General features: G+C 41.4%; 1 protein-coding gene and 1 pseudogene across 11 annotated transcripts in view; both read left to right on the top strand.

The window, feature by feature from the left end:
* The window catches only part of LOC131472450 (protocadherin gamma-A11-like), a 223708-nt gene that overhangs the window by 17986 nt on the left and 177880 nt on the right, over positions 1-27842 (top strand). For 2 of the 11 annotated variants that reach the window (XM_058649682.1, XM_058649660.1), the window contains exon 1: positions 4143-6542. The exons of 4 other annotated variants lie outside the window; for them this stretch is intronic. In XM_058649682.1, the coding sequence (XP_058505665.1) occupies positions 4158-6542 (2385 nt within the window). In that variant the 5' untranslated portion in view covers positions 4143-4157. Of the gene's footprint in view, positions 1-69; positions 2586-4142; positions 6543-18863; positions 21283-23067; positions 25533-27842 lie in introns of those variants that run through there. 5 more of the 11 variants (XM_058649658.1, XM_058649684.1, XM_058649654.1 and 2 more) reach the window with 5 other exon arrangements.
* LOC131473007 (protocadherin gamma-A5-like) overlaps positions 26344-27842 on the top strand; it is a 2435-nt pseudogene continuing 936 nt past the window's right edge.

The raw sequence follows: 27842 nt of genomic DNA, 5'->3' as shown, positions 1-27842 counted from the left end.
CACTCGCCACTCCACCCACTACTGCAGTTATATCGGTAGTGTATTTTTTCTTATTTGAGAGCGAGAGAGAGAGTCTGCCCTATCGTCGAGATAATATATATTTTTTGCACATTGAAGGAGATAATTGGATTATTTGGGGACCTTTGTTGCTTCACTATAGGCGGTGTTTTGAATAAGCTGTGGACAGATTTTGCGTCAAGATGGGAAACAAAGGATTCGCAGCGCTTCGCCTGGTCTTTCTCATCATTTGCTTTATTCTGATGCTTCGTATCGTTGATGGAGACCTAAGTTATTCTGTTCCAGAAGAAATAAAACGAGGTTCTGTTATCGGAAATATAGCGAAGGATCTCGGTATTGATTTGAGGACACTGTCTTCCCGACAGGCCCGTGTTGATTTTGGAGGGAGTCGGAAAAGATACTGTGACATGAATCTGAACACCGGAGATTTGCTTTCATCAGAGAGAATTGACAGAGAAAGCATTTGTGGCAAGAAACCGTCGTGCGTTTTGAAAATAGATTTGGTGTTAGAAAATCCACTGGAGCTTCATCGTGTTAGTCTACATATTCAAGATATAAATGACAACTCCCCAAAATTTCGAGAACATTTGATTGAAATGGAAATAAGAGAGTCAGCTGACAAGGGCAATCGGTTCTCGATTGAGGAGGCACATGATGCAGATATAGGTCAGAATGCGGTTCAAAGGTACAGCCTACAAAAGAATGACAATTTTATTCTGGCTGTTGATAGTAACAAGGTTGAACTTGTATTAGAGAATACACTTGATCGAGAGAAACAAAGAGAGATACATTTGCTTCTGACAGCTTTGGATGGTGGTTCTCCTCAGAGATCAGGTACCGTAGTCATACACGTCACTGTGCTGGATGCTAATGATAACGCCCCAGTTTTCAGCCAGACCGTTTATAAAGCCAGTCTACCTGAAAACTCTCCTCCTGATACTGTAGTAATTACTGTTAGTGCTACTGATGCAGATGAAGGCGTGAATGGAGATGTGACATATCAGTTTGGTCACGTGTCTGACGACGACATGAATGTTTTTTCAATTGACCCTAAAAAGGGAACAATTACAGTATCCACTTTGATTGATTTTGAAGAAACAAATTCTTTTCAAATGAGAGTGCAAGCCAAGGATGGTTTAGGACTAACATCGTACGCTAAAGTTATCATAGATATTAGTGACATAAATGACAATTCTCCAGTTATAAACCTAAAGTCTCTGACCAACTCTATACCTGAGAACGTGCCACCTGGTACAGAGGTGGGCATTATTAACGTGCAGGATGAAGATTCGGACAATAATCAAAATGTCCGCTGCTCCATTCAGCAAAATGTCCCCTTTAAATTAGTTCCTTCTATTAAAAACTATTATTCTCTGGTGACCACAGGACAACTGGACCGTGAACTAGTGTCTGATTACAACATTACAATCAGTGCCACTGACGAGGGCTCTCCACCTCTGTCCTCCTCTAAAACTGTTCATTTATCTGTAGCTGACATCAACGACAACCCACCTGTGTTTGAGGAACAGTCCTACAGCGCATATGTGACTGAAAATAACAAACCTGGCTCCACTTTATGTTCCGTTACTGCTCGAGACCCCGACTGGAGACAAAACGGTACAGTGATTTATTCTCTGTTACCTGGTGAGGTGAACGGGGCCCCGGTGTCCTCCTATGTATCAGTGAACGGAGACACGGGGGTGATCCACGCTGTGAGATCGTTTGATTATGAACAGTTGAAGAGCTTTAAAGTCCAGGTGATTGCCAGAGACAACGGTTCTCCTCCGCTCAGCAGTAACGTGACCGTCAGTGTCTTCATATCTGATGTGAACGACAACTCTCCTCAGATACTGTATCCCGCCCTCGAGGGCAACTCCTTCATGACCGAGCTGGTCCCCAAAGCTGCACACGGAGGCTCTCTGGTGTCCAAAGTGATAGCAGTGGACGCGGACTCCGGACAGAACGCCTGGCTGTCGTATCATATAGTTACATCCAGTGATCCAGGACTTTTCACCATTGGTGTCCACAGTGGAGAGATCAGGACACAGCGAGACATTTCAGAATCTGACAGCATGAAACAGAACCTTATTGTTGCGGTGAAAGATAACGGACAGCCCTCTCTCTCTGCCACCTGCTCCATGTATTTAATTATTTCTGATAACTTGGCTGAGGTGACAGAACTGAAGGACATTTCTTATGATGAGAAGAATTCCAAAATGACCTCTTATCTGATCATCGCGCTGGTTTCTGTGTCCACTTTTTTCTTGACCTTCATCATCATCATCCTGGGTGTGAGGTTTTGTCGCAGGAGAAAGCCCAGACTGTTGTTTGACGGAGCAGTCGCCATCCCCAGCGCATATCTGCCTCCTAATTACGCAGATGTTGATGGCACAGGAACTTTACGCAGCACTTACAATTATGACGCCTACCTGACAACAGGTTCTAGAACCAGTGACTTTAAGTTTGTGACATCTTACAATGACAACACACTGCCCGCTGACCAGACTCTGAGGAAAAGTCCCAGTGACTTTGCTGATCCGTTTGAAGACTTTGAGAACTCTGTAGAGGTAGGGGCATTTGAAGCTTCTTGTCAAAATCTTTTCTAATCTTTGCTTATCTTTGGATTGTTGTTCACGTTTTCAACAGTGGTATATGCCATATCTAGAAGAACTAAGTTCGATTTTGTTTTTTCACTCAGCAGCTCACAGTATATGTCGTTATGATCAAGTTATTCAACATAGTTTTCTAAGTGTTTTTTTCGTTTTAGTCATTAAACTAATTTTCTCTCCTCTCCATCACTGAACTTGAGTGTTACAACAGTGGTCTGGGACACAAAATTAAACCATAGTACAGCGCTTATTGATAATTTGTAGAAGGTGCTTTCAAATCTCAACGTATTTATTTATGGTTTGGATTCATCATGAATACACGTGCACTGTACAGTGTGTTTGTTAAGTCTTTACACTTGATGGTAAATTTGTATCATACAATATTGTACACTTAGGTGAGATATCAATAATCATCATAATAATCATGGTACTATTATAGTCTTCTCTGCTTTAATTTCTACTTTAGAAATTCGACTTCAGCACGACATGCTGAGTAAAAAGCCATCAGTTGGGATGTTTCATTGTAACATATCAACTGTCTGTCAGGTACAAACAAGATAATGAACTTATGTGGTTTTGTTTTCCTTTACTGGCTTCTCATTCAAAAATCCCATTGATTGATTCAGGATGTTTTTGGAGGGGGATAAACCCCAGTTTATCGACCACGTGCCTAATTTAATAGACCTGTCGTCAAAATTGGCAGCACATGACAAGATACAATGGTAAAATGCAGCTGATGCATTAATACTTTTGTATCAACAATTTAATCTTATCATGTCACGTGGTGGTCAGATTGTGCTTGTGTTCAGACAGTAACTTGTACTATTAATAGTTATGCACATTTTGCTGATATCTATATTGTTCTCTCAACGCCCTTAAATTTAGATTTTCAATTCTTTTTTCTTCTGTGACGTTTGCACTAATGTAGATGGTTTCAGTACTACTCTCATCGCTGTCCGTGGTGCTGAAACATATCCCTTTGCTGAAGACATTACCCATAATCTCTAATTATGCTGAGGATATATATTTAGGCCATTATAATGATTTCATATTGAGCTCTTAATGAAATGACTATGCCCAAAACGTTGTTGTCTTTCCTTCGTGTTAAATGTGTCGTTGTGGCTTTTCTTATCAATCACTGGTGATCGAGACGTCAGTGCATTGCATTTGTAAAGAATATTGTTGTAAATAATGTTGTGAATAATCCCTAAAAAATAACTAAAACGTAAATATTTTAGTTCCTTTCAGTACATTTTGTTTGATTTTGTCATGATTTAACATGCAGGTGTTACCATGTCAAAATACTCATGGTGTCGCTGTTGGTTGACAGAAAGTGTACAGGACACTTCCCACTCCACCCTCCACAACAGTAATCAGTTGCATGATTTTTCTAGAGGATCTGTTGTGTCCACGAACATATTCTTTGCATACATTGATGTAGAATATTGGATTATTTACTCTTTTTGGATTTCAACCTTATTTCGCAGTGACTGTGAAATTAAACAGGCTAAGGACCCGTTTTGTGTCAGGATGGGAGACAAAGGATTTTCAGCGGTTCCTCTGGTCTTCTACTTCGTTTGCTTTATTCTGACGCTGCATATCGTGCACGGAGACCTCCGTTATTCTATTCCTGAGGAAATGAGAAGAGGCTCAGTTATTGGTAATATAGCGAAGGATCTCGGTGTTGATTTGAGGACATTGTCTTCCCGAAAGGCCCGTGCTGATTTTGAGGGGACACAAAAACGGTACTGTGAAATTAATCTGACCACCGGAGATTTGGTCACATCAGAGAGAATTGACAGAGAAAGCCTTTGTGGCAAGAAGCCATCGTGCGTTTTGAAAGTAGATGTGGTGTTAGAAAATCCACTGGAGCTTCATCGTGCTATTCTTAATATACAAGATGTAAATGATAATTCGCCAAAATTTAGAGAAAATGTGATTGAGGTGGAAATAAGCGAGTCAGCTGACAAGGGTAATCGTTTCTCTATGGAGGAGGCCCATGACGCAGATATAGGTCAGAATTCGGTTCAAAGGTACAGCCTGCAAAATAACAACAACTTTATTCTCGCTGTTGATAGTAACAAGGTTGAACTTGTGTTAGAGAATACACTTGATCGAGAGAAAGAAAAAGAGATGAATTTGCTTCTGACAGCTTTGGATGGTGGTTCTCCTCAGAGATCAGGTTCCGTAGTCATACACGTCACTGTGCTGGATGCTAATGATAACGCCCCAGTTTTTAGCCAGGCCGTTTATAAAGCCAGTCTGCCTGAAAACTCTCCTCCTGATACTGTAGTGATTACTGTCAGTGCTACTGATGCAGATGAAGGAGTGAATGGAGATGTGACATATCAATTTGGTCACTTGTCTGACGACGAAATAAATACATTTGCTATTGATTCCAAAACTGGAAGAATTATAGTAACTCGTTTGATTGATTTTGAAGAAACAAGTTTTGTTGAAATGAGAGTACAAGCTAAAGATGGTTTAGGACTAACATCATATGCTAAAGTTATAATAGATGTTACTGATCTGAATGACAATGCTCCAGTTATATACCTGAAGTCACTGACTAACCCGATTCCTGAGAACGCGTCACCTGGTACAGAGGTGGGCATCATTAACGTACAGGACAGAGACTCCGAGAAAAACAGACAGGTCCGCTGCTCCATTCAGCAAAATGTCCCCTTTAAGTTAGTTCCTTCAATTAAAAACTATTATTCTCTGGTGACCACAGGACAACTGGACCGTGAACTAGTGTCTGAATACAACATTACAATCAGTGCCACTGACGAGGGCTCTCCACCTCTGTCCTCTTCTAAAACTGTTCAGTTATCTGTAGCTGACATCAACGACAACCCACCTGTGTTTGAGGAACAGTCCTACAGCGCATATGTGACTGAAAATAACAAACCTGGCTCCACTTTATGTTCCGTTACTGCTCGAGACCCCGACTGGAGACAAAACGGTACAGTGATTTATTCTCTGTTACCTGGTGAGGTGAACGGTGCCCCGGTGTCCTCCTATGTGTCAGTGAACGGAGACACGGGGGTGATCCACGCTGTGAGATCGTTTGATTATGAACAGTTGAGGAACTTTAAAGTCCAGGTGATGGCCAGAGACAACGGTTCTCCTCCGCTCAGCAGTAACGTGACCGTCAGTGTCTTCATATCTGATGTGAACGACAACTCTCCTCAGATACTGTATCCCGCCCTGGAGGGCAACTCCTTTATGACCGAGCTGGTCCCCAAAGCTGCACACGGAGGCTCTCTGGTCTCCAAAGTGATAGCAGTGGACGCGGACTCTGGACAGAACGCCTGGCTGTCCTATCATATAGTTACATCCACTAACCCCGAGCTTTTCACTATTGGTGTCCACAGTGGAGAGATCAGGACACAGCGGGATATTTCAGAGTCTGACAGCATGAAACAGAACCTTATTGTTGCGGTGAAAGATAACGGACAGCCCTCTCTCTCTGCCACCTGCTCCATGTATTTAATTATTTCTGATAACTTGGCTGAGGTGACAGAACTGAAGGACATTTCTTATGATGAGAAGAATTCCAAACTAACCTCTTATCTGATCATCGCGCTGGTTTCTGTGTCCACTTTTTTCTTGACCTTCATCATCATCATTCTGGGTGTGAGGTTTTGTCACAGGAGAAAGCCCAGACTGTTGTTTGACGGAGCAGTCGCCATCCCCAGCGCTTATCTCCCTCCTAATTACGCAGATGTTGACGGCACAGGAACTTTACGCAGCAATTACAATTATGACGCCTACCTGACAACAGGTTCCAGAACCAGTGACTTTAAGTTTGTGACCTCTTACAACGACAACACACTGCCTGCTGACCAGACTCTGAGGAAAAGTCCCAGTGACTTTGCTGATGTGTTTGGAGACTTGGGGGTCTCTGTAGAGGTAGGGGCTTTTGCTCTTGTTTTCCACCTTTTCGTCAGTACCCCAGTCTTACATTCAAAGCTGTTGTTTCCACTTTCGTGATACATTTTTGGTTAATGCAGTAGTCATTGAAATGTGTATATTCCAAAAAGGGATTTGTCCGTGGGGTAACCCACCTATTGCCCTATGTCATATGAAATTGGCACAGCACACCTTCAGATGGAGGATAAAACGGTAGAAAATGGATGGATGTTTTTTCAAATGTCTCAATTTTGTATACTTATCTCGCATCACCAACACACACACACACACACACACACACACACACACACACACACATTTTAATGATCAAGTGGCTGTGACTTACTCTATATCTACTGCTTCTATGGCTGATTCTGTCTCTTGTATTATTTAATAAGTGGACCATTTATGTTCACCTTCTCATAATCTGACAAGACTGATAATTTACAGTACATGGTTTTAGTTTAGAACTGGCTGATTGTACTCAATTCCATTGTAAGTCGCTTTGGATGAAAGCGTCTGCTAAATGACAGGTAATGTAATGTAGAACATATTTGTCTTCTCGAGAAAGATTTTTCCAAACTTCTTATAATTTTCTTATACCATTACTACTACTACGACTATTGCTGCAACTATTGTATTACTACGAATAATACAAACAACGTTTATGAGTAACCCTGAATAAAATAGTAATTTAAATTGATTAACAATGATTCGCAGTCAATTATGTTTCATTATAAAATATGTATTATTATAAATGACTGTCTTGATACTATCTTTCATGGGGATTATTCCCGCGTTCGAACTTCTGGACAACAGTATAGAGCTACTCATAGCTAAAACTGGCTCCACGTGACGAGCTAAAATTGCAAATTGCCGCAGATATATTACAGGTGCAATGACAATCTTTTTGAATATGCAAAATAATGTCGATCACACGAGTTCATTCGGTACAAGACGGGGACCTTTCCTGTTTTTACACATTTTGCAGAAATGTATTTTGTATTACCACTTCCTTATCATTTTAAATTGTTTACCTTTATGTGTAAAATGTGTACTTTCAATTAAGGAAATAGTCTGTATCCTCTATTCTGTGCTATTACCATCATTATTCATCTTAAACTTTTGTAGACATAGAAGTCAACATGATGGATTGTTTTTGAGCAAGTCCTGAAACCAAAATGTATATTTTTAATCTTTATTCTTCGTGTTACTATTTGCATTAAGGCTTTTCCTTGTCACATAATTAATTGGTGATGTACTGAGGCTAGGAGTAGCTCTCTGGTCGTTGTGTTGAATGTTTCCAAGCATACACGTGTGAAGATAAAAATGTACTCATGGTGTCGCTGTCGGTTGACAGAAAATATGCAATCACCACTCCACCCAGTCCTGCATTCATAGTTGAATTATTTTTTTCTCTCCAGATAATGTGTTGTATCCGTGGGCATATTCTTTGCACACGTTGGTGTAGTGTTGGGTTTGTTTTACTCTTTTTGGATTAAGTAATCGTTTCGCCTAGATTGTGAAACTGATCAACCTTGAGGATCTGTTTTGTTTGACGATGGGAGACAAAGGATTTTCAGCGCTTCCTCTGATTTTCTGCTTCGTTTATTTTATTTTGATGCTGCACCTCGTTCATGGAGACCTGAGTTATTTCATTCCCGAAGAACTGAAACGAGGATATGTTATTGGAAATGTAGCGAAGGATCTCGGTATTGATTTGAGGACATTGTCTTTCCGAAATGCGCGTGCTGATGTTGAGGGGACACAAAAGCGGTACTGTGAAATGAATCTTAACACCGGAGATTTGATCACATCAGAGAGAATTGACAGAGAAAGCCTTTGTGGCAAGAAACCATCGTGCGTTTTGAAAGTAGATCTGGTGTTAGAAAACCCGTTGGAGCTTCATCGTGTTAGTCTCCATATTCAAGATGTAAATGACAATTCACCAAAATTCAGAGACAATTCCATTGAAATGGAAATAAGAGAGTCAGCTGAGAAGGGAACCCGCTTCTCCATTGAGGAGGCCCATGACGCAGATATAGGTCAAAATGCGGTTCAAAGATATAGTCTACAAAAGAATGACAATTTTATTCTCGCTGTTGATAGTAACAAAGTTGAACTTGTCTTGGAGAATAAACTTGACCGAGAGAAACAAAGAGAGATGAATTTGCTTCTGACAGCTTTGGATGGTGGTTCTCCTCAGAGATCAGGTACCGTAGTCATACACGTCACTGTGCTGGATGCTAATGATAACGCCCCAGTGTTTAGCCAGGCCGTTTATAAAGCCAGTCTGCCTGAAAACTCTCCTCCTGATACTGTAGTGGTTACTGTCAGTGCTACTGATGCAGATGAAGGAGTGAATGGAGATGTGACATATCAGTTTGGTCACGTCTCTGACGATGAGATAAATGTGTTTTCTATCGATTCCAAAACTGGGAGAATTACAGTAAATAGTTTGATTGATTTTGAAGAAACGAGTTTTGTTGAAATGAGAGTGCAAGCTAAAGATGGTTTAGGACTAACATCATATGCTAAAGTTATAATAGATGTACTTGATTTGAATGACAATGCTCCAGTTATTTATCTCAAATCACTGACAAACCCCATACCTGAGAACGCGTCACCTGGTACAGAGGTGGGCATCATTAACGTACAGGACAGAGACTCTGAGACAAACAAACAGGTCCGTTGCTCCATTCAGCAAAATATCCCCTTTAAGTTAGTTCCTTCTATTAAAAACTATTATTCTCTGGTGACCACAGGACAACTGGACCGCGAACTAGTGTCTGATTACTACATTACAATCAGTGCCACTGACGAGGGCTCTCCACCTCTGTCCTCCTCTAAAACTGTTCAGTTATCTGTAGCTGACATCAACGACAACCCACCTGTGTTTGAGGAACAGTCCTACAGCGCATATGTGACTGAAAATAACAAACCTGGCTCCACTTTATGTTCCGTTACTGCTCGAGACCCCGACTGGAGACAAAACGGTACAGTGATTTATTCTCTGTTACCTGGTGAGGTGAATGGTGCCCCGGTGTCCTCCTATGTATCAGTGAACGGAGACACGGGGGTGATCCACGCTGTGAGATCGTTTGATTATGAACAGTTGAGGAACTTTAAAGTCCAGGTGATGGCCAGAGACAATGGTTCTCCTCCGCTCAGCAGTAACGTGACCGTCAGTGCCTTCATATCTGATGTGAACGACAACTCTCCTCAGATACTGTATCCCGCCCTCGAGGGCAACTCCTTCATGACCGAGCTGGTCCCCAAAGCTGCACACGGAGGCTCTCTGGTGTCCAAAGTGATAGCAGTGGACGCGGACTCCGGACAGAACGCCTGGCTGTCCTATCATATAGTTACATCCACTGATTCGGGACTTTTCACTATTGGTGTCCACAGTGGAGAGATCAGGACACAGCGGGACATTTCTGAATCTGACAGCATGAAACAGAACCTTATTGTTGCGGTGAAAGACAACGGACAGCCCTCTCTCTCTGCCACCTGCTCCATGTATTTAATTATTTCTGATAACTTGGCTGAGGTGACAGAACTGAAGGACATTTCTTATGATGAGAAGAATTCCAAACTGACCTCTTATCTGATCATCGCACTGGTGTCTGTGTCCACTTTTTTCCTGACCTTCATCATCATCATCATGGGTGTGAGGTTTTGTCGCAGGAGAAAGCCCAGACTGTTGTTTGACGGAGCAGTCGCCATCCCCAGCGCGTATCTCCCTCCTAATTACGCAGATGTTGACGGCACAGGAACTTTACGCAGCACTTACAATTATGACGCCTACCTGACAACGGGATCTAGAACCAGTGACTTTAAGTTTGTGACATCTTACAATGACAACACACTGCCTGCTGACCAGACTCTGAAGAAAAGTCCAAGTGACTTTGCTGATCCGTTTGAAGACTTTGAGACCTCTGTAGTGGTAGGTTTTTTTTGTTAAAGTACTTTTTGCAACTGTCTTTTGTCATATTGTTCAACTCTTCATTATTTTGTTTCATTTTGCAGTTTCCTTTAAACAGTTATTGTTTTACTTAGAAAATACTTTCATTCTTCTCAGCAGCTATTTTCTACTTGTTGTTAGTCTTCTTCTGTAGCTGAAATGGTCGGTGTCTCAAGCCTTTCTTGTTGGACATTTTTACAAAATTTGCAACTATGAATGTTGGTTATGTATAAAACTCTGTTCCCTGGGCACATTTCCCCAGAATTTCTTATGTTTGACACAGCCATGTCCACGTTAACGCATCATGCTTACCGCATGTGGTAAGCATAACAGAGATGTGCAGACTTGACTTAACCCTCCTCGGAGCACAGCGAAGTCTTAGTGACATTTTCTAGTCCATGTCCATCTCATGCGAGTTATAAATAGTGTTTCGATTGTCTCGTCTGTATGAGTATTCATTTCCCTACTGGTTTAATGAAGAACGTTGATTGGCGTTCTTCTTTGAACCATACCATGATAAAGAGCTGGCTTCCAGTTCGTTAAGTCTCTACTAATATATTTTACTGTAATACTGATTGTGCTACACCTGTTGACCCACCCTCATTTCGTCACGCAGAAGATTTTAGAAAATCTCAACCTGACCCTCTCGTTGTTCATCGACTGGTATTGTTCTTTACATTCTATAACCCATATTAAGTTTTGTCATCATTCAATTATTATTTTTATATATGGTCTCACGTTTGTCATGTTGGCTTCGTGTACGCAGAACGGGAACCTTTACTCTTATTACTGTATGGACATGTTGCTGACAAATACCTTGTAATGGCACTGCAGCAAAACTTTCGATATTAGACTTTTGACTTAAGCAAATAGTCCGAGTACTCCTCCTTTCGCTGTCCGTGGTGCTGAATATTTCCTCTCTTTTTCAGTCATTACTTTGTATTGTTAACAATACTGAGGCCAATTAAGTCGTTGTAATGGTTTGACATTAAGCAGGATATGTCTATTATTCTTTGTGTCTTTCTCTATGTGTTTTCTGAGGGATTTGTGTTTTCCCTTGTATTCATTGATAATGTGCACGCAAGTGAATTGCAAATGCATATATGTGGAGAATATTTCATAACATACAAGTGTGCGGATGAAAATATACTCATGGTGTCGCTGTTGGCTGACGGATAACATACACTCACCACTCCACCCACTACTGCATTTATATCGAATCCAGAGAATCTGCTGTATATCCGAGCAGATTCGTTTTTCACATTTAAGCAGAGTGTTTGATCATTTGGATATATTTGTTTTTTTCTCTCGTGGCAGTAAATTGGACAAGCTCAAAATACATTTTGTTTCAGAATGGGGGGAAACGGATTTCCAGTGCTTCGTCTGACCGTTTGCTTCGTTTGCTTTACTCTGACGCTGCATCTCGTTGATGGAGACCTGAGTTATTCTGTTCCAGAAGAAATGAAACGAGGATATGTTATTGGAAATGTAGCGAAGGACCTCGGTCTTGATTTGAGTAGTCTGTCTTCCCGACAGGCCCGTGTTGATTTTGGTGGAAGTCGGAAAAGGTACTGTGACATGAATGTGAACACCGGAGATTTGATCACATCGGAGAGAATCGACAGAGAAAGCCTTTGTGGCAAGAAACCGTCGTGCGTTTTGAAAGCAGATCTAGTGTTAGAAAACCCTTTGGAGCTTCATCGTGTCAGTCTTCATATTCAAGATGTAAATGATAATTCGCCAAAATTCAAAAATAATTTAATTGAGATGGAAATAAGCGAGTCAGCTGAGAAGGGTAATCGCTTCTCTATTGAGGAGGCCCATGACGCAGATATAGGTCAACATGCTGTTCAAAGATACAGCCTACAAAAGAATGACAATTTTATTCTCGCTGTTGATAGTAACAAAGTTGAACTTGTCTTAGAGAATAAACTTGACCGAGAGAAACAAAGAGAGATGCATTTGCTTCTGACAGCTTTGGATGGTGGTTCTCCTCAGAGATCAGGTACCGTAGTCATACACGTCACTGTGCTGGATGCTAATGATAACGCCCCAGTTTTCAGTCAGGCCGTTTATAAAGCCAGTCTGCCTGAAAACTCTCCTCCTGATACTGTAGTGATTAATGTCAGTGCTACTGATGCAGATGAAGGAGTGAATGGAGATGTAACATATGACTTTGGACACATGTCTGACTACGAAATAAATGTATTTTCGATTGATCCTAAATCAGGGATGATAACTGTATCTGACTTAATTGACTTTGAAGAAACTAGTTCTTTTGAAATGAGAGTTGAGGCTAAAGATGGTTTAGGACTGACGTCGTACGCTAAAGTTATAATAGATATTACTGATATAAATGACAATGCTCCAGTTATTTACCTGAAATCACTGACTAACCCCATACCTGAGAACGTGTCACCTGGTACAGAGGTTGGCATCATTAACGTGCAGGATGAAGATTCAGACAATAACCAAAATGTCCGCTGCTCCATTCAGCAAGATGTCCCTTTTAAGTTAGTTCCTTCGATTAAAAACTATTATTCTCTGGTGACAACAGGACAACTGGACCGCGAACTAGTGTATGATTACAACATTACAATCAGTGCCACTGACGAGGGCTCTCCACCTCTGTCCTCTTATAAAACTGTTCAGTTATCTGTAGCTGACATCAACGACAACCCACCTGTGTTTGAGGAACAATCCTACAGCGCATATGTGACTGAAAATAACAAACCTGGCTCCACTTTATGTTCCGTTACTGCTCGAGACCCCGACTGGAGACAAAACGGTACAGTGATTTATTCTCTGTTACCTGGTGAGGTGAACGGTGCCCCGGTGTCCGCCTATGTGTCAGTGAACGGAGACACGGGGGTGATCCACGCTGTGAGATCGTTTGATTATGAACAGTTGAGGAACTTTAAAGTCCAGGTGATGGCCAGAGACAACGGTTCTCCTCCGCTCAGCAGTAACGTGACCGTCAGTGTATTCATATCTGATGTGAACGACAACTCTCCTCAAATACTGTATCCCGCCCCGGAGGGCAACTCCTTCATGACTGAGCTGGTCCCCAAAGCTGCACACGGAGGCTCTCTGGTGTCCAAAGTGATAGCAGTGGACGCGGACTCCGGACAGAACGCCTGGTTGTCCTATAATATAGTTTCATCCAGTGACTCAGGACTTTTCACTATAGGTGTCCACAGTGGAGAGATCAGGACACAGCGGGACATTTCAGAGTCTGACAGCATGAAACAGAACGTTATTGTGGCGGTGAAAGATAACGGACAGCCCTCTCTCTCTGCCACCTGCTCCATGTATTTAATTATTTCTGACAACTTGGCTGAGGTGACAGAACTGAAGGACATTTCTTCTGATGAGAAGAATTCCAAACTGACCTCTTATCTGATTATCGCCCTCGTGTCTGTGTCCACCTTTTTCCTGACCTTCATCATCATCATCCTGGGTGTGAGGTTTTGTCGCAGGAGAAAGCCCAGACTGTTGTTTGACGGAGCAGTCGCCATCCCCAGCGCTTATCTCCCTCCTAATTACGCAGATGTTGACGGCACAGGAACTTTACGCAGCACTTACAATTATGACGCCTACCTGACAACGGGATCTAGAACCAGTGACTTTAAGTTTGTGACATCTTACAATGACAACACACTGCCTGCTGACCAGACTCTGAGGAAAAGTCCCAGTGACTTTGCTGACGTGTTTGGAGATTGTGATTCTTCTGTCGAGGTAGGAACATGTATTATCAAACTTAAGTCAAATATTAGGCCAGTGCAATAATACTAGCCACATATTAGACACTGCAATATCCTAACAACATGGTGATAGTATTGTAAAACAAAAAAAAACAGACAAGTGTTGTCATGGTGATATCGCCTTATTATCATGCTCACTGATCAATAGATTTACAATGGAAAAAGTGTGTAGGACATAAGGGAGGATGAATGTTTTATACTAAGGATTTGATTCACTCTTATTGTATGCTCGTCTTTCTTAATGCTAGAATCTTTTTTTAGTCATATCTTTTGAATTCTCCTTCATGTTATTTAATTATCCCCTTGGATTTGAAACCATCTTCATCTTACATTGCTGGTAGCTTACAGTCATTTTCATCAACAACTATAACCTGAATGTTACGTTGAAAATAAATCCATTTCTCTAATCTGATCTCCATATTAGACACACACATACACTATTATAACCCAGGTGGAAATGGCATCAAATACAACATTTTACCATAATATTACTTCCCTACTACATTATTAACAAATTGTTATTGTAGTGTAAGATGTTACTGATACTGTTTTTTGTTTCTTACCCAAAATGTAGTCAACAGTCAAGTCACACGTTGCCTTGTGTGTTAAGGAAAACTTAATTGAACTGTATCAAATATATGAAGAAGCCATACATGTAAGCTTTTTTTTAAATTGGCCTATAGCTTGTGCTTCCTTTCTTCATTACTCGTATTGTCATTTAGTTTAGCCAAATAACTGACATTTTTCTCAACAATAGTTTAAAATTTCTTAATACATTAAGTATTTCATCATGTTTAGAAGGATTATCATTTTGGCGTTGTTGCTGTTTATGTTTTTATTTATTTTTTGTTTAGTTGTCCTATGAACCGTTTTAAACACGGGCCCTGCTCGATGGTTTAGTTAGGAGCTATCCATGGTGCTGAATCATCCCTACTATTACACGTTCCCCGTTTGTCTATGTTGTGTATAAATGAAGTTTGAGGGTGAAAATAGCCAACAAAGTGGTATTTGTTACAGATGGTACAATCTCTGGATGTTTTCTTCTCTTCTCTCATGCTAACCATTACCTGGACTTCTTTTCTCTTTATTTATTTTAATATCTTTCTTCTCATAATAATATTATTGGAAGAATCAATCATTTATATATGTTGTAATACCCACACTTTGCTCACAGTGTCGCTGTCTGCTAGCTTTACATAATGTTGCTAAGGTTAACCTTAAAGCTTGCACGTCTCCACCTCACAATTGTTCGCTGCGGAAAGCTGGGAAATCGTAGCATTTGTAATCCTGATGCAAACGTTATCTGAAGAGCAGTGCGCTTTGCTGGATATTTTTAATTGGTACGTCTCATTTGGTTTGGTGGCATTCGTCTCCCTGGGACATGGGACATAAAGCATTTACCGTTTTCGGCCTTGTTGCCTTCTTGGGAGTATTTCTTTTGTCGCTGCAATCCGTCCATGGAGACGTGTCTTATTCTTTCCCAGAAGAGATGAAAAGAGGCTCAGTTGTTGGAAATATAGCCAAAGACATCGGACTCGAGGTGGACAAACTGTCTGCTAGAAAGGCTCGCATTGATGCAGACGGGAACAGTAAACGGTATTGTGGAATTAATTTGAGCACTGGAGATATCGTTGTTGCAGACAGGATTGACAGAGAGGGGCTTTGTGGCAAAAGGGCATCATGTCTTTTAAAGCAGGAGCTTGTTTTAGAGAATCCTTTAGAATTACACCGCATTAATATCCATGTTCAAGATATCAATGATAATTCACCACAGTTTAAAAATAGCCTAATCAAATTTGAAATCAGGGAATCAGCCGTTAAAGGAAGTCGCTATCGTTTAGATGAGGCCCATGATGCAGATGTAGGTCAAAATGCCATCCAGGGCTACAGTATCGAAGCAAATGACAACTTCAGACTGAATGTAGTCGCGAAAAGCGGAGGAGGAAAATACAGTGAGTTGGTTTTAGAGAAAGAACTGGATAGAGAACAACAGCAAGAACTAAAGATTGTTCTTGAGGCAACAGACGGAGGCGCACCTCAGAGATCAGGCACTACGGTTGTTCACGTCACTGTGCTGGATGCTAACGATAACGCCCCATTGTTTAGCCAGACCGTTTATAAAGCCAGTCTGCCTGAAAACTCTCCTGTAGATACTGTAGTGGTCACGGTGAGCGCGACTGATGCAGACGAAGGAGTCAATGGAGATGTGACTTACGAATTTGATCACATTTCTGATGATAATAATAACGTGTTTTCTCTTGATCAGACAACCGGTGAGGTGAAAGTCAGTGGGCCAATAGATTATGAGGAATTGTCGGTCTATGAATTGCAAATTACAGCTAAGGATGGTCTTGGATTAGTTTCATCATGTACATTAATTGTTGACGTTACAGATGTTAACGACAACGCGCCTTTTACCCTCATTAAGTCACTGACAAATCCCATACCAGAAGACGCCTTACCTGGTTCAGAGGTGGGAATCATTAACGTGCAGGACCGAGACTCAGAGTCCAACGGACAGGTCCGCTGCGCCATTCAGCAAAATGTCCCCTTTAAGTTAGTTCCTTCTATTAAGAACTATTATTCTCTGGTGACTACAGGACAACTAGACCGTGAACTAGTGTCTGATTACAACATTACAATTAGTGCCACTGATGAGGGCTCTCCACCTCTTTCCTCCTCGAAAACTGTTCAGTTATCTGTAGCTGACATCAACGACAACCCACCTGTGTTTGAGGAACAGTCCTACAGCGCATATGTGACTGAAAATAACAAACCTGGCTCCACTTTATGTTCCGTGACTGCTCGAGACCCCGACTGGAGACAAAACGGTACAGTGATTTATTCTCTGTTACCTGGTGAGGTGAACGGTGCCCCGGTGTCCTCCTATGTGTCAGTGAACGGAGACACCGGGGTGATCCACGCTGTGAGATCGTTTGATTATGAACAGTTGAGGAGCTTTAAAGTCCAGGTGATGGCCAGAGACAACGGTTCTCCTCCGCTCAGCAGTAACGTGACCGTCGGTGTCTTCATATCTGATGTGAATGACAACTCTCCTCAGATACTGTATCCCGCCCTCGAGGGCAACTCCTTCATGACCGAGCTGGTCCCCAAAGCTGCACACGGAGGCTCTCTGGTGTCCAAAGTGATAGCAGTGGACGCGGACTCCGGACAGAACGCCTGGCTGTCCTATCATATAGTAACATCCACTGACCCTGGACTTTTCAGTATAGGTGTCCACAGTGGAGAAATCAGGACACAGCGGGATATTTCAGAGTCTGATATCATGAAACAGAACCTTATTGTTGCGGTGAAAGATAACGGACAGCCCTCTCTCTCTGCCACCTGCTCCATGTATTTAATTATTTCTGATAACTTGGCTGAGGTGACAGAACTGAAGGACATTTCTTATGACGAGAATAATTCCAAAATGACTTCTTACCTGATCATCGCCCTTGTCTCTGTGTCCACCTTTTTCCTGACCTTCATCATCATCATCCTGGGCGTGAGGTTTTGTCGCAGGAGAAAGCCCAGACTGTTGTTTGACGGAGCAGTCGCCATCCCCAGCGCTTATCTCCCTCCTAATTACGCAGATGTTGACGGCACAGGAACTTTACGCAGCAATTACAATTATGACGCCTACCTGACAACAGGTTCTAGAACCAGTGACTTTAAGTTTGTGACATCTTACAATGACAACACACTGCCTGCTGACCAGACTCTGAGGAAAAGTCCCAGTGACTTTGCTGATGTGTTTGGAGACGGTAACGCTTCTCCTGAGGTAAGATCATCAGTCGTTTGACACATAATTTAAACAGGTAAAAAAAAAACTGTTTTCAGTGGTCTGATTTGTGACTGCTAGTATCACATTAATAATGGATGAAAACTACGTTTATTTTATTTTTTACAAAATAGATATATATTTGTGATACAAATGTCCTGATTTTTCCCAGATAACTACTTTTTGGTCTTTGAAACATTATCAACAGAGATATAGACACATTTGAAGATGCTTTTACAATTTTTGCACTGTTTTCGTCATAAGTTCTAGGTCTTAAGGATTTGGGTTTGTTTTTAACTCATATTCTTTTCCGTCAATATTGGTTTAAGTTGCAATTAAAGTTGTGTTGTGGTTATTGTTAGGACCTTCGGTTTTACAGCAAACATTTTGTCACTTTTTTAAGCGATGTTTTTTTTTTCTTCTCCACGTCAATTTATCATTATATTCAGAGGTGCACCGGTCATATGTGCTTTTGGTTATGTTGCTCATAATGTTCGGACATCTTTACACGTTCCAAACTTTTCTTCTGCAGCATTCCTTGTTAAAGCGCTGGCATGTTTTTGTAATTTTCGCACACCTTTTCAGTTTGTACATTCACACATCCTGCAATCAGACATAATCCAGTTTGTAGACTATACTCAAGAGGTCGCTGTCCACCCGCTGTAGGCTAATGGTGTGCCAGTTCATGTCAGTATCCACCCACTGTTGTCGACCATTAGTTTGGCTTCAAGCATTGCAGTTGAGAGGCAGACTGACTCGCTCTTTGATTATGTCGGTTTTGTTTTAAATCTTAAGTTCTGATTGTTTTTCTGTGCGTTCACTTGAAAACGATTATTTCTTCAGATGATCATGATGGTAGCTGTCGCTTGGTTTACGTCACGAAGCTGTGCCGTTGCATTGCTGCTCCTTTCTTTGCGTTTTGCAAATGGAGATGTAAGCTATTCTTTTCCGGAGGAGATGAGACGTGGGTCATTGATTGGAAATATCGCCAAAGACTTGGGCCTTGATACAGGTACACTATCCGCTAGAAAGGCTCGCATTGATACTGATGGAAGCGACAAGCGTTTATGTGACATACACCAGAACGGGGATCTTATTGTTGCCGAAAGGATTGACAGAGAAGGCCTGTGTGGAGACAAAGCATCCTGCGCTTTAAAACAAGAGCTCATGTTAGAGAATCCACTAGAACTGCATCGAATCAATCTGCATGTCCAGGATATAAACGATAACCCTCCGCAATTTAATACAGAATTGATCCATATAGATATACATGAATCAACAGCAAAGGGTGCCCGTTTTCCTATAGAAGAAGCACATGATGCAGATATAGGCAAATACTCGGTTCAGACGTACAATCTGCAAAGGAATGATTATTTTATTCTGGGTGTTGGAACAAATTCTGTGGAACTCGTGCTAAACAAGGAACTAGACCGTGAACATTTGAAAGAAATCAATCTACTACTGGCAGCTGTGGATGGGGGTTCTCCTCAAAGGTCAGGTACTGCGGTCATTCATATTACTGTGCTGGATGCGAACGATAACGTCCCCGCTTTTAGCCAGACTGTTTATAAAGCCAGTCTGCCTGAAAACGCTCCACTGGGTACTGTTGTGCTAACAGTGAGTGCTACGGATGCAGACGAGGGAATAAATGGAGAGGTTGCATACGATTTTGGACACATTACGCAGGATTTACGGTCGGTGTTTAATATAGATCATAAAACAGGTGATATCAAATTAATGGCACCTGTCGATTTTGAAACGGCATCATCGTTTGAACTGCGTGTCACTGCAAAAGATGGTTTGGGCTTAACCTCTTTTGCCAAAGTAATCATTGCTATATCTGATATAAATGATAACGCTCCAGTCATATATCTGAAATCACTAACTAACCCCATACCTGAGAACGTGACACCTGGTACAGAGGTGGGAATCATTAACGTGCAGGACAGAGATTCAGAGAAAAACAGGCAGGTCCATTGCTCAATTCAGCAAAATGTCCCTTTTAAGTTAGTTCCTTCGATTAAAAACTATTATTCTCTAGTGACAACAGGACAACTGGACCGTGAACTAGTGTCTGATTACAACATTACAATCAGTGCCACTGACGAGGGCTCTCCACCTCTGTCCTCCTCTAAAACTGTTCAGTTATCTGTAGCTGACATCAACGACAACCCACCTGTGTTTGAGGAACAGTCCTACAGCGCATATGTGACTGAAAATAACAAACCTGGCTCCACTTTATGTTCCGTGACTGCTCGAGACCCCGACTGGAGACAAAACGGTACAGTGATTTATTCTCTGTTACCTGGTGAGGTGAACGGTGCCCCGGTGTCCTCCTATGTGTCAGTGAACGGAGACACGGGGGTGATCCACGCTGTGAGATCGTTTGATTATGAACAGTTGAGGAACTTTAAAGTCCAGGTGATGGCCAGAGACAACGGTTCTCCTCCACTCAGCAGTAACGTGACCGTCAGTGTCTTCATATCTGATGTGAACGACAACTCTCCTCAGATACTGTATCCCGCCCTCGAGGGCAACTCCTTCATGACCGAGCTGGTCCCCAAAGCTGCACACGGAGGCTCTCTTGTGTCCAAAGTGATAGCAGTGGACGCGGACTCCGGACAGAACGCCTGGCTGTCCTATCATATAGTTACATCCACTGACCCTGGACTTTTCACTATTGATGTCCACAGTGGAGAAATCAGGACACAGCGGGACATTTCTGAATCTGACAGCATGAAACAGAACCTTGTTGTGGCGGTGAAAGATAACGGACAGCCCTCTCTCTCTGCCACCTGCTCCATGTATTTAATTATTTCTGATAACTTGGCTGAGGTGACAGAACTGAAGGACATTTCTTCTGATGAGAAGAATTCCAAAATGACCTCTTATCTGATCATCGCACTGGTGTCTGTGTCCACTTTTTTCTTGACCTTCATCATCATCATTCTGGGAGTGAGGTTTTGTCGCAGGAGAAAGCCCAGACTGTTGTTTGACGGAGCAGTCGCCATCCCCAGCGCTTATCTCCCTCCTAATTACGCAGATGTTGACGGCACAGGAACTTTACGCAGCACTTACAATTATGACGCCTACCTGACAACAGGTTCTAGAACGAGTGACTTTAAGTTTGTGACATCTTACAATGACAACACACTGCCTGCTGACCAGACTCTGAGGAAAAGTCCCAGTGACTTTGCTGATGTGTTTGGAGATTGTGATTCTTCTCTCGAGGTAGGAACATGTATCATCTTTCGTTGATGTAAACATTTTTTTGCACTTCATGGTTAAGGTGATGTGTCTGCTGCTTCACTCAGCGTTTTGTTTAGTTTGAACAAGTACCTGGCATGATAAAAATCAACATTTGGATTGTTTTCTTCGTTTGCACGTGCCCAGTGTCTGTTGATTACATTTTGTCTCTGTCCTTGGTGCTGAACTGCGGTCACTGCTGCGGTGTAAGCTATTTCAAATAACTACTCACTTTATCTCTTTGGCTTGTATAAGAAAATATTTGCTCTTTGACAATTAACATCCACCGCATTATGTGTAAGTTTAGCTTTTTATGAATTAGAAACCAAACAGAAATTGCAATTGAAATTGGTAAAAATTTGAAAATCAGTGGCATTTTACTTATTTTACACTTTTTTTTACTGTATTTATTTTTGTATTGAGGAATTACATCACCCCCGTCTTTAGTACCAAATATAAATTGTATATCACTCCTGTGAGTTCTGCCGTCAGAGTTGTCTATTGATGAAGCTCGAGCTAGATAATGTTTTGTTAGAGAGAGGCCCATTCATACCGCTTATCTCACTCCTAATTACACAGATCTTGAACTGGAACTTCATGATTATGATACTTACCTGATAACAGGATATCCTCGACATCTCACACTGCCAACACACTGCCTGCTGCAGACCGGACTGAGCAAAAGTCCCACTGACTTTGGTGATGCATTTCAAGACTGATGCTTAAGTTTGATGACATATGCTCTCTATTGTTTGTGTTGTGTCAAGCTTTGACCTTTGTCATATTAATTTGTTTTAGCTTTACATACTGTGCATCAGCCCCAAGGAAGTCACCATGGATCTCTCTGTCTGTATTTGCCAAATTGCTTCAACTTTTACATTTGGTCTCTGTCCATGGTGCTGAGGTTTACAGATACTCATTTATTTTTATGGACAACTTCAAATGTATTATATTGTCCACCTTTCAGACATTCCATATTACTTTTTAATTTGCCAGTATTGATTGAGCTGTGTGACAATTGACATCAGCTGCTATGACTTTGAGTTTTACTTCTTGGTGAAGTAGAAATTAGAACAAGGGAAATTGCATCGCCATTGGCATCAGTTGTATTGTTTTCAGTGAGACTACAGTATTTGTTGGCTTCATGCGCATCTATAGCAAGTTAATTGTTTTAATAGTTTGTTTATAATTATATTGTCCCCATTATCTTCGTTCTCAAACTTGGTTTTATATCTTAAAACGTTTTTCTTTAACTATTTAGTGTGAATTTTAGACTGTCCTTTTACTCTTTCGTTTGTTTATATGCAGCATTTGACCCTGATTACATTTTGTCCTGTGCAAAAAAGTGCTTTTCAGTTGAAGTTGGAGGCAGAATATTACGTCATAAATATATATATATTTTTTTGCGTTTTTTTAGCTTTCAGCTACTGTCAGATATTTACATTTATTGAATGCCGTTTTGGTGGTATCGCTAATAAAGGCTAGAGGTAGACTATTTTGGAAGGAGACGCCCTATTTTGCAGACGACAATGATAAAAGGAAAATAAGTAGATATATAGAATGCCTAGATACAGTCCCCTTTATCACATTGAAGGGTTTATTCATTTAAATATTCAAGTCATGAAGAGTCACATCACCTCTGAAAAACTGCTATGTTTGATCTAAACTCACGGTGTCAGTATATACCAGCATTGGAGTCTTATGTTGAGTCTGCTTTGCACAGCCTCCATTATTGGGATCGGCCACCCTAATACCGCCTTCAACAAAGTCGACAAATTCATCACAAGGCAGATACACGGATCGAATATCGTCGTTTAAACATTTGAAATTGTCACACTAGACATTGTTTTAGGATGATGGGTAGACTGTGTATTTTTCCAAGCTGCGGATTTGTCTTTTTCTTTGTCATGGTGCTGTACGCACACGGAGATCTAAGCTATTCTGCACAGGAGGAGCTGAAGCGCGGATCTGTTATTGGAAATATTGCTAAGGATCTCGGGCTGGGGGTGGACAGACTGTCTCATCGCAAAGCGCGTGTTGACATGGAGGGAAACGATGGAAAATATTGCGAAATTAACCTTCAAAGTGGAGATTTATTGGTTGCAGAGCGAATCGACAGAGAGGAGCATTGTGGAGAAAATCCTTCGTGTGTTTTTAAATTCGATCTGCTATTAGAGAATCCATTGGAGTTACACCGACTGTCTCTGCAGGTACAGGACATTAACGACAATGCACCCGTTTTCCCGAAAGATACAGTGAAGCTGGAAATCACAGAGTCAGCCGACAGAGGAGCCAAGTATCGTGTTAATGCAGCCCACGATGCAGACATAGGCAAGAATTCTGTTCAAAGCTACATTTTAGAACAAAACCCTCATTTTGTGTTCAGTATTCAGACGACAAGTGCTGGTAGGAAATATGGTGAGTTGGTTTTAAATAAGGAGTTAGACCGAGAGGATCATCAGGAAATGAAATTATTGCTCACGGCTGTGGATGGTGGTTCTCCTCAGAGATCCGGGACTGTAATCATACATGTCATTGTACTTGATGCTAACGATAACGCCCCAGTCTTTTCTGAGGCCGTATATACAACCACAATACCAGAAAACTCACCTATGAAAACCAAAATGATCACTGTAAGTGCATCAGATGCAGATGAAGGTGTTAATGGAGAGGTAACTTATGAATTTAGTCGACTGTCTGATAAATCAAGAAAGCTGTTTTCACTGGATGAGAAAACAGGAGAGATCATTGTGACAGGTGACATAGATTATGAAGAGGGACACAAATACGAAGTGTTTGTTGAAGCCAAAGATGGTTATGGGCTCTCTTCAGAAGCTAAAGTGATTATTGATATCACTGATGTGAATGACAATGCTCCGGTGATATCATTGAAGTCGGTGTACAACCCAATACCCGAGAACGTAACACCTGGTACAGAGGTGGGCCTCATTAACGTGCAGGACAGAGACTCTGAATATAATAAACAGGTCCACTGCTTGATTCAGCAAAATGTTCCTTTTAAGTTAGTTCCTTCAATTAAAAACTATTATTCTCTGGTGACAACAGGACAACTGGACCGTGAACTAGTGTCTGATTACAACATTACAATCAGTGCCACTGACGAGGGCTCTCCACCTCTGTCCTCCTCTAAAAATGTTCAGTTATCTGTAGCTGACATCAACGACAACCCACCTGTGTTTGAGGAACAGTCCTACAGCGCATATGTGACTGAAAATAACAAACCTGGCTCCACTCTATGTTCCGTTACTGCTCGAGACCCCGACTGGAGACAAAACGGTACAGTGATTTATTCTCTGTTACCTGGTGAGGTGAACGGTGCCCCGGTGTCCTCCTATGTATCAGTGAACGGAGACACGGGGGTGATCCACGCTGTGAGATCGTTTGATTATGAACAGTTGAGGAACTTTAAAGTCCAGGTGATGGCCAGAGACAACGGTTCTCCTCCGCTCAGCAGTAACGTGACCGTCAGTGTCTTCATATCTGATGTAAACGACAACTCTCCTCAGATACTGTATCCCGCCCTGGAGGCCAACTCCTTCATGACTGAGCTGGTCCCCAAAGCTGCACACGGAGGCTCTCTGGTGTCCAAAGTGATAGCAGTGGACGCGGACTCCGGACAGAACGCCTGGCTGTCCTATCATATAATTACATCCACTGACCCTGGATTTTTCACTATTGATGTCCACAGTGGAGAAATCAGGACACAGCGGGACATTTCTGAATCTGACAGCATGAAACAGAACCTTATTGTTGCGGTGAAAGATAACGGACAGCCCTCTCTCTCTGCCACCTGCTCCATGTATTTAATTATTTCTGATAACTTGGCTGAGGTGACAGAACTGAAGGACATTTCTTATGATGAGAAGAATTCCAAACTGACCTCATATCTGATCATCGCCCTTGTTTCTGTGTCCACCTTTTTCCTGACCTTCATCATCATCATCTTGGGTGTGAGGTTTTGTCGCAGGAGAAAACCCAGACTGTTGTTTGACGGAGCAGTCGCCATCCCCAGCGCTTATCTCCCTCCTAATTACGCAGATGTTGACGGCACAGGAACTTTACGCAGCAATTACAATTATGACGCCTACCTGACAACAGGTTCTAGAACGAGTGACTTTAAGTTTGTGACATCTTACAATGACAACACACTGCCTGCTGACCAGACTCTGAGGAAAAGTCCCAGTGACTTTGTTGATCCATTTGAAGACTTAGAGGTAGGAGCCTTTTACGCTTCATGTCAAAAGTGCTTATCTTTGGATTGTTTGTTTGGAGATGGTGATGCTTCTCCTGTGACAGGGACACTTTTTCATTGTCATGACATAATTGATGAAAACAACTTTACGCTTTTTCCTCACCCCATCCTTCGTGCTGAACTTTGATTGTTTTAATGATGCATCAAGTTTTAAGGATTTTTATTAGCTGCGGTCACATGCATTCTACAGGTTTGGTCCAAGACGTGCTTGTTTAGTTTCTTTTTTTTTCTGTCAAAGCCTGGCTTTTGTTTCTATTCATGAGTAAAATAAATTGTCTTATTGTCTACCGTGTTTTATTTAGCTTTGTTAGACGTGTTGTCAGGCTTCCCTGAATATGCCAAATTTCGACATTATGGCTGATTGCATCATTCGTACACTTTGTTTTAGTAATTGGGAGAGATTAATGTTCATCATATTTATCTCCCCTCTTTCTTGTCAAAATACATTCATGACATCAAGAAGCCTATACCAGTTACTTGTACAATGTATTGAATTCCAGTATAATCACACAAAATGTACACTTATTGATAGTGAGGCAAATGTTGTTTCCTTGATCTGCATGCTATACTGTACATGCTGGAAATCTATGAAACTACAAGGTAAAGAACAGAGTGTTAGAGAATTTAGTGTTTCCTTGCATGTGGCCTGGGAACTAGATTAATTATAATATGATAGCAATTTAAAAAGAAAGATTTCCTCATTTAGTGCTTGTGTACAATTTGACTGCTGCATATTTGAAATCATGGGGCAAACATTTTGGAGTTGTTTAATGTTAATAATTGTTTTTTTTTTTTGTTTATATGTTAAAGGACAGGCATTCCGTTTGACAGCTAGGCAAAACTAAAATAGTAGAGCTATGATTATTTATTTATTTTACTTAGTCATGTATTCCTTCATTTGTGTTTTTTTTATTATTATTTTTTTTTAAATGGGTGCATTGTTATATTCTTAAAACACATTGCACTGCCATACCTTCACAAATACTCATGGTGTCAGTGTGTACCAAAAAACAACAAGGCATGCCATTCTCCACCCTTCAGTGTCGACGCATTCAAAGCCTGATTTTGCTTTTGTACTAAACGCAGTGATATGACCGCATTTTAAGGATTGTATCTATTGAATTGAATCATTCATTTGAACTATTTTGACTCGCTTGGTAGCAACATAGGACTTTCTCTCATGAACGATGGCATACAGTACATTTTTGTTGCACATCTACGGCCTTGCTTTATTTTTTCTCGGTTCTCATCCCGTGTATGGAGACGTCAGCTATTCGTTTCCAGAGGAGATGAAACGTGGATCTGTAATCGGAAATATTGCAAAGGACCTGGGACTTGACTTAGGCGTCTTGTCCGCTCGGAACGCTCGTATTGATACGGAGGATAACGGTGTCAAGTACTGCAGTGTAAATTTAAATACTGGAGACCTGGTTGTACAAGAAAGGATTGACAGGGAAGGGCTTTGTGCGAAAAAAGCCTCGTGTGTTCTGAAGCAGGAACTTGTGCTGGAAAATCCGCTGGAGTTGCACCGTATTAATATCCGTGTTCAGGATATTAATGATAACTCGCCGCAGTTTAAAGAGGATTCACTTGAGATTGAAATCCAGGAATCTGCTATCAAGGATGCGCGATTTCTTTTGGGAGAAGCGCACGATGGAGACGTCGGAGAAAATGCTGTGCAGGGCTACTCACTTCAGCAAAATGAACATTTTAAACTCAATGTCAACACGAAAGCAGGTGGACGAAAATACTGTGAGCTGGTCTTAGACAAAGAATTAGACAGAGAGGACAAAAAAGAGATAACCATGTTACTTACTGCATTTGATGGTGGTTCTCCTCAGAGATCAGGCACTGTAGTCATACACGTCACTGTGCTGGATGCTAATGATAATGCACCAGTGTTTAGCCAGACCGTCTATGAGGCTGCTCTACCTGAGAACTCTCCTATTGATATATTAGTAATCACTGTGAGTGCAACTGATGCCGACGATGGTTTAAACAGTGAAATTACTTATGCATTTGACCACGTTTCAGACGAAGATAGCAACGTGTTTTCTTTACACCCTAAAACGGGAGAGGTACGAATCGCTGGAGCTGTTGATTATGAGAAAGTGTCATCTTATGAAATGCAGATCAGTGCTAAAGACGGTCTAGGGTTAGTTTCTTATGCAACGTTAATTATTGAAATTACTGATTTGAATGATAACGCTCCAGTTATATACCTGAAATCTCTGAGTAATCCCATACCTGAGAACGTGTCACCTGGTACAGA

This window comes from Solea solea, chromosome 14, assembly GCF_958295425.1.
Source record: "Solea solea chromosome 14, fSolSol10.1, whole genome shotgun sequence".
Classification (NCBI taxonomy): Eukaryota; Metazoa; Chordata; class Actinopteri; order Pleuronectiformes; family Soleidae; genus Solea; species Solea solea.
The sequence above is the reverse complement of the archived record's forward strand: the minus strand, read 5'-3'. Positions and strand labels throughout refer to the sequence as shown.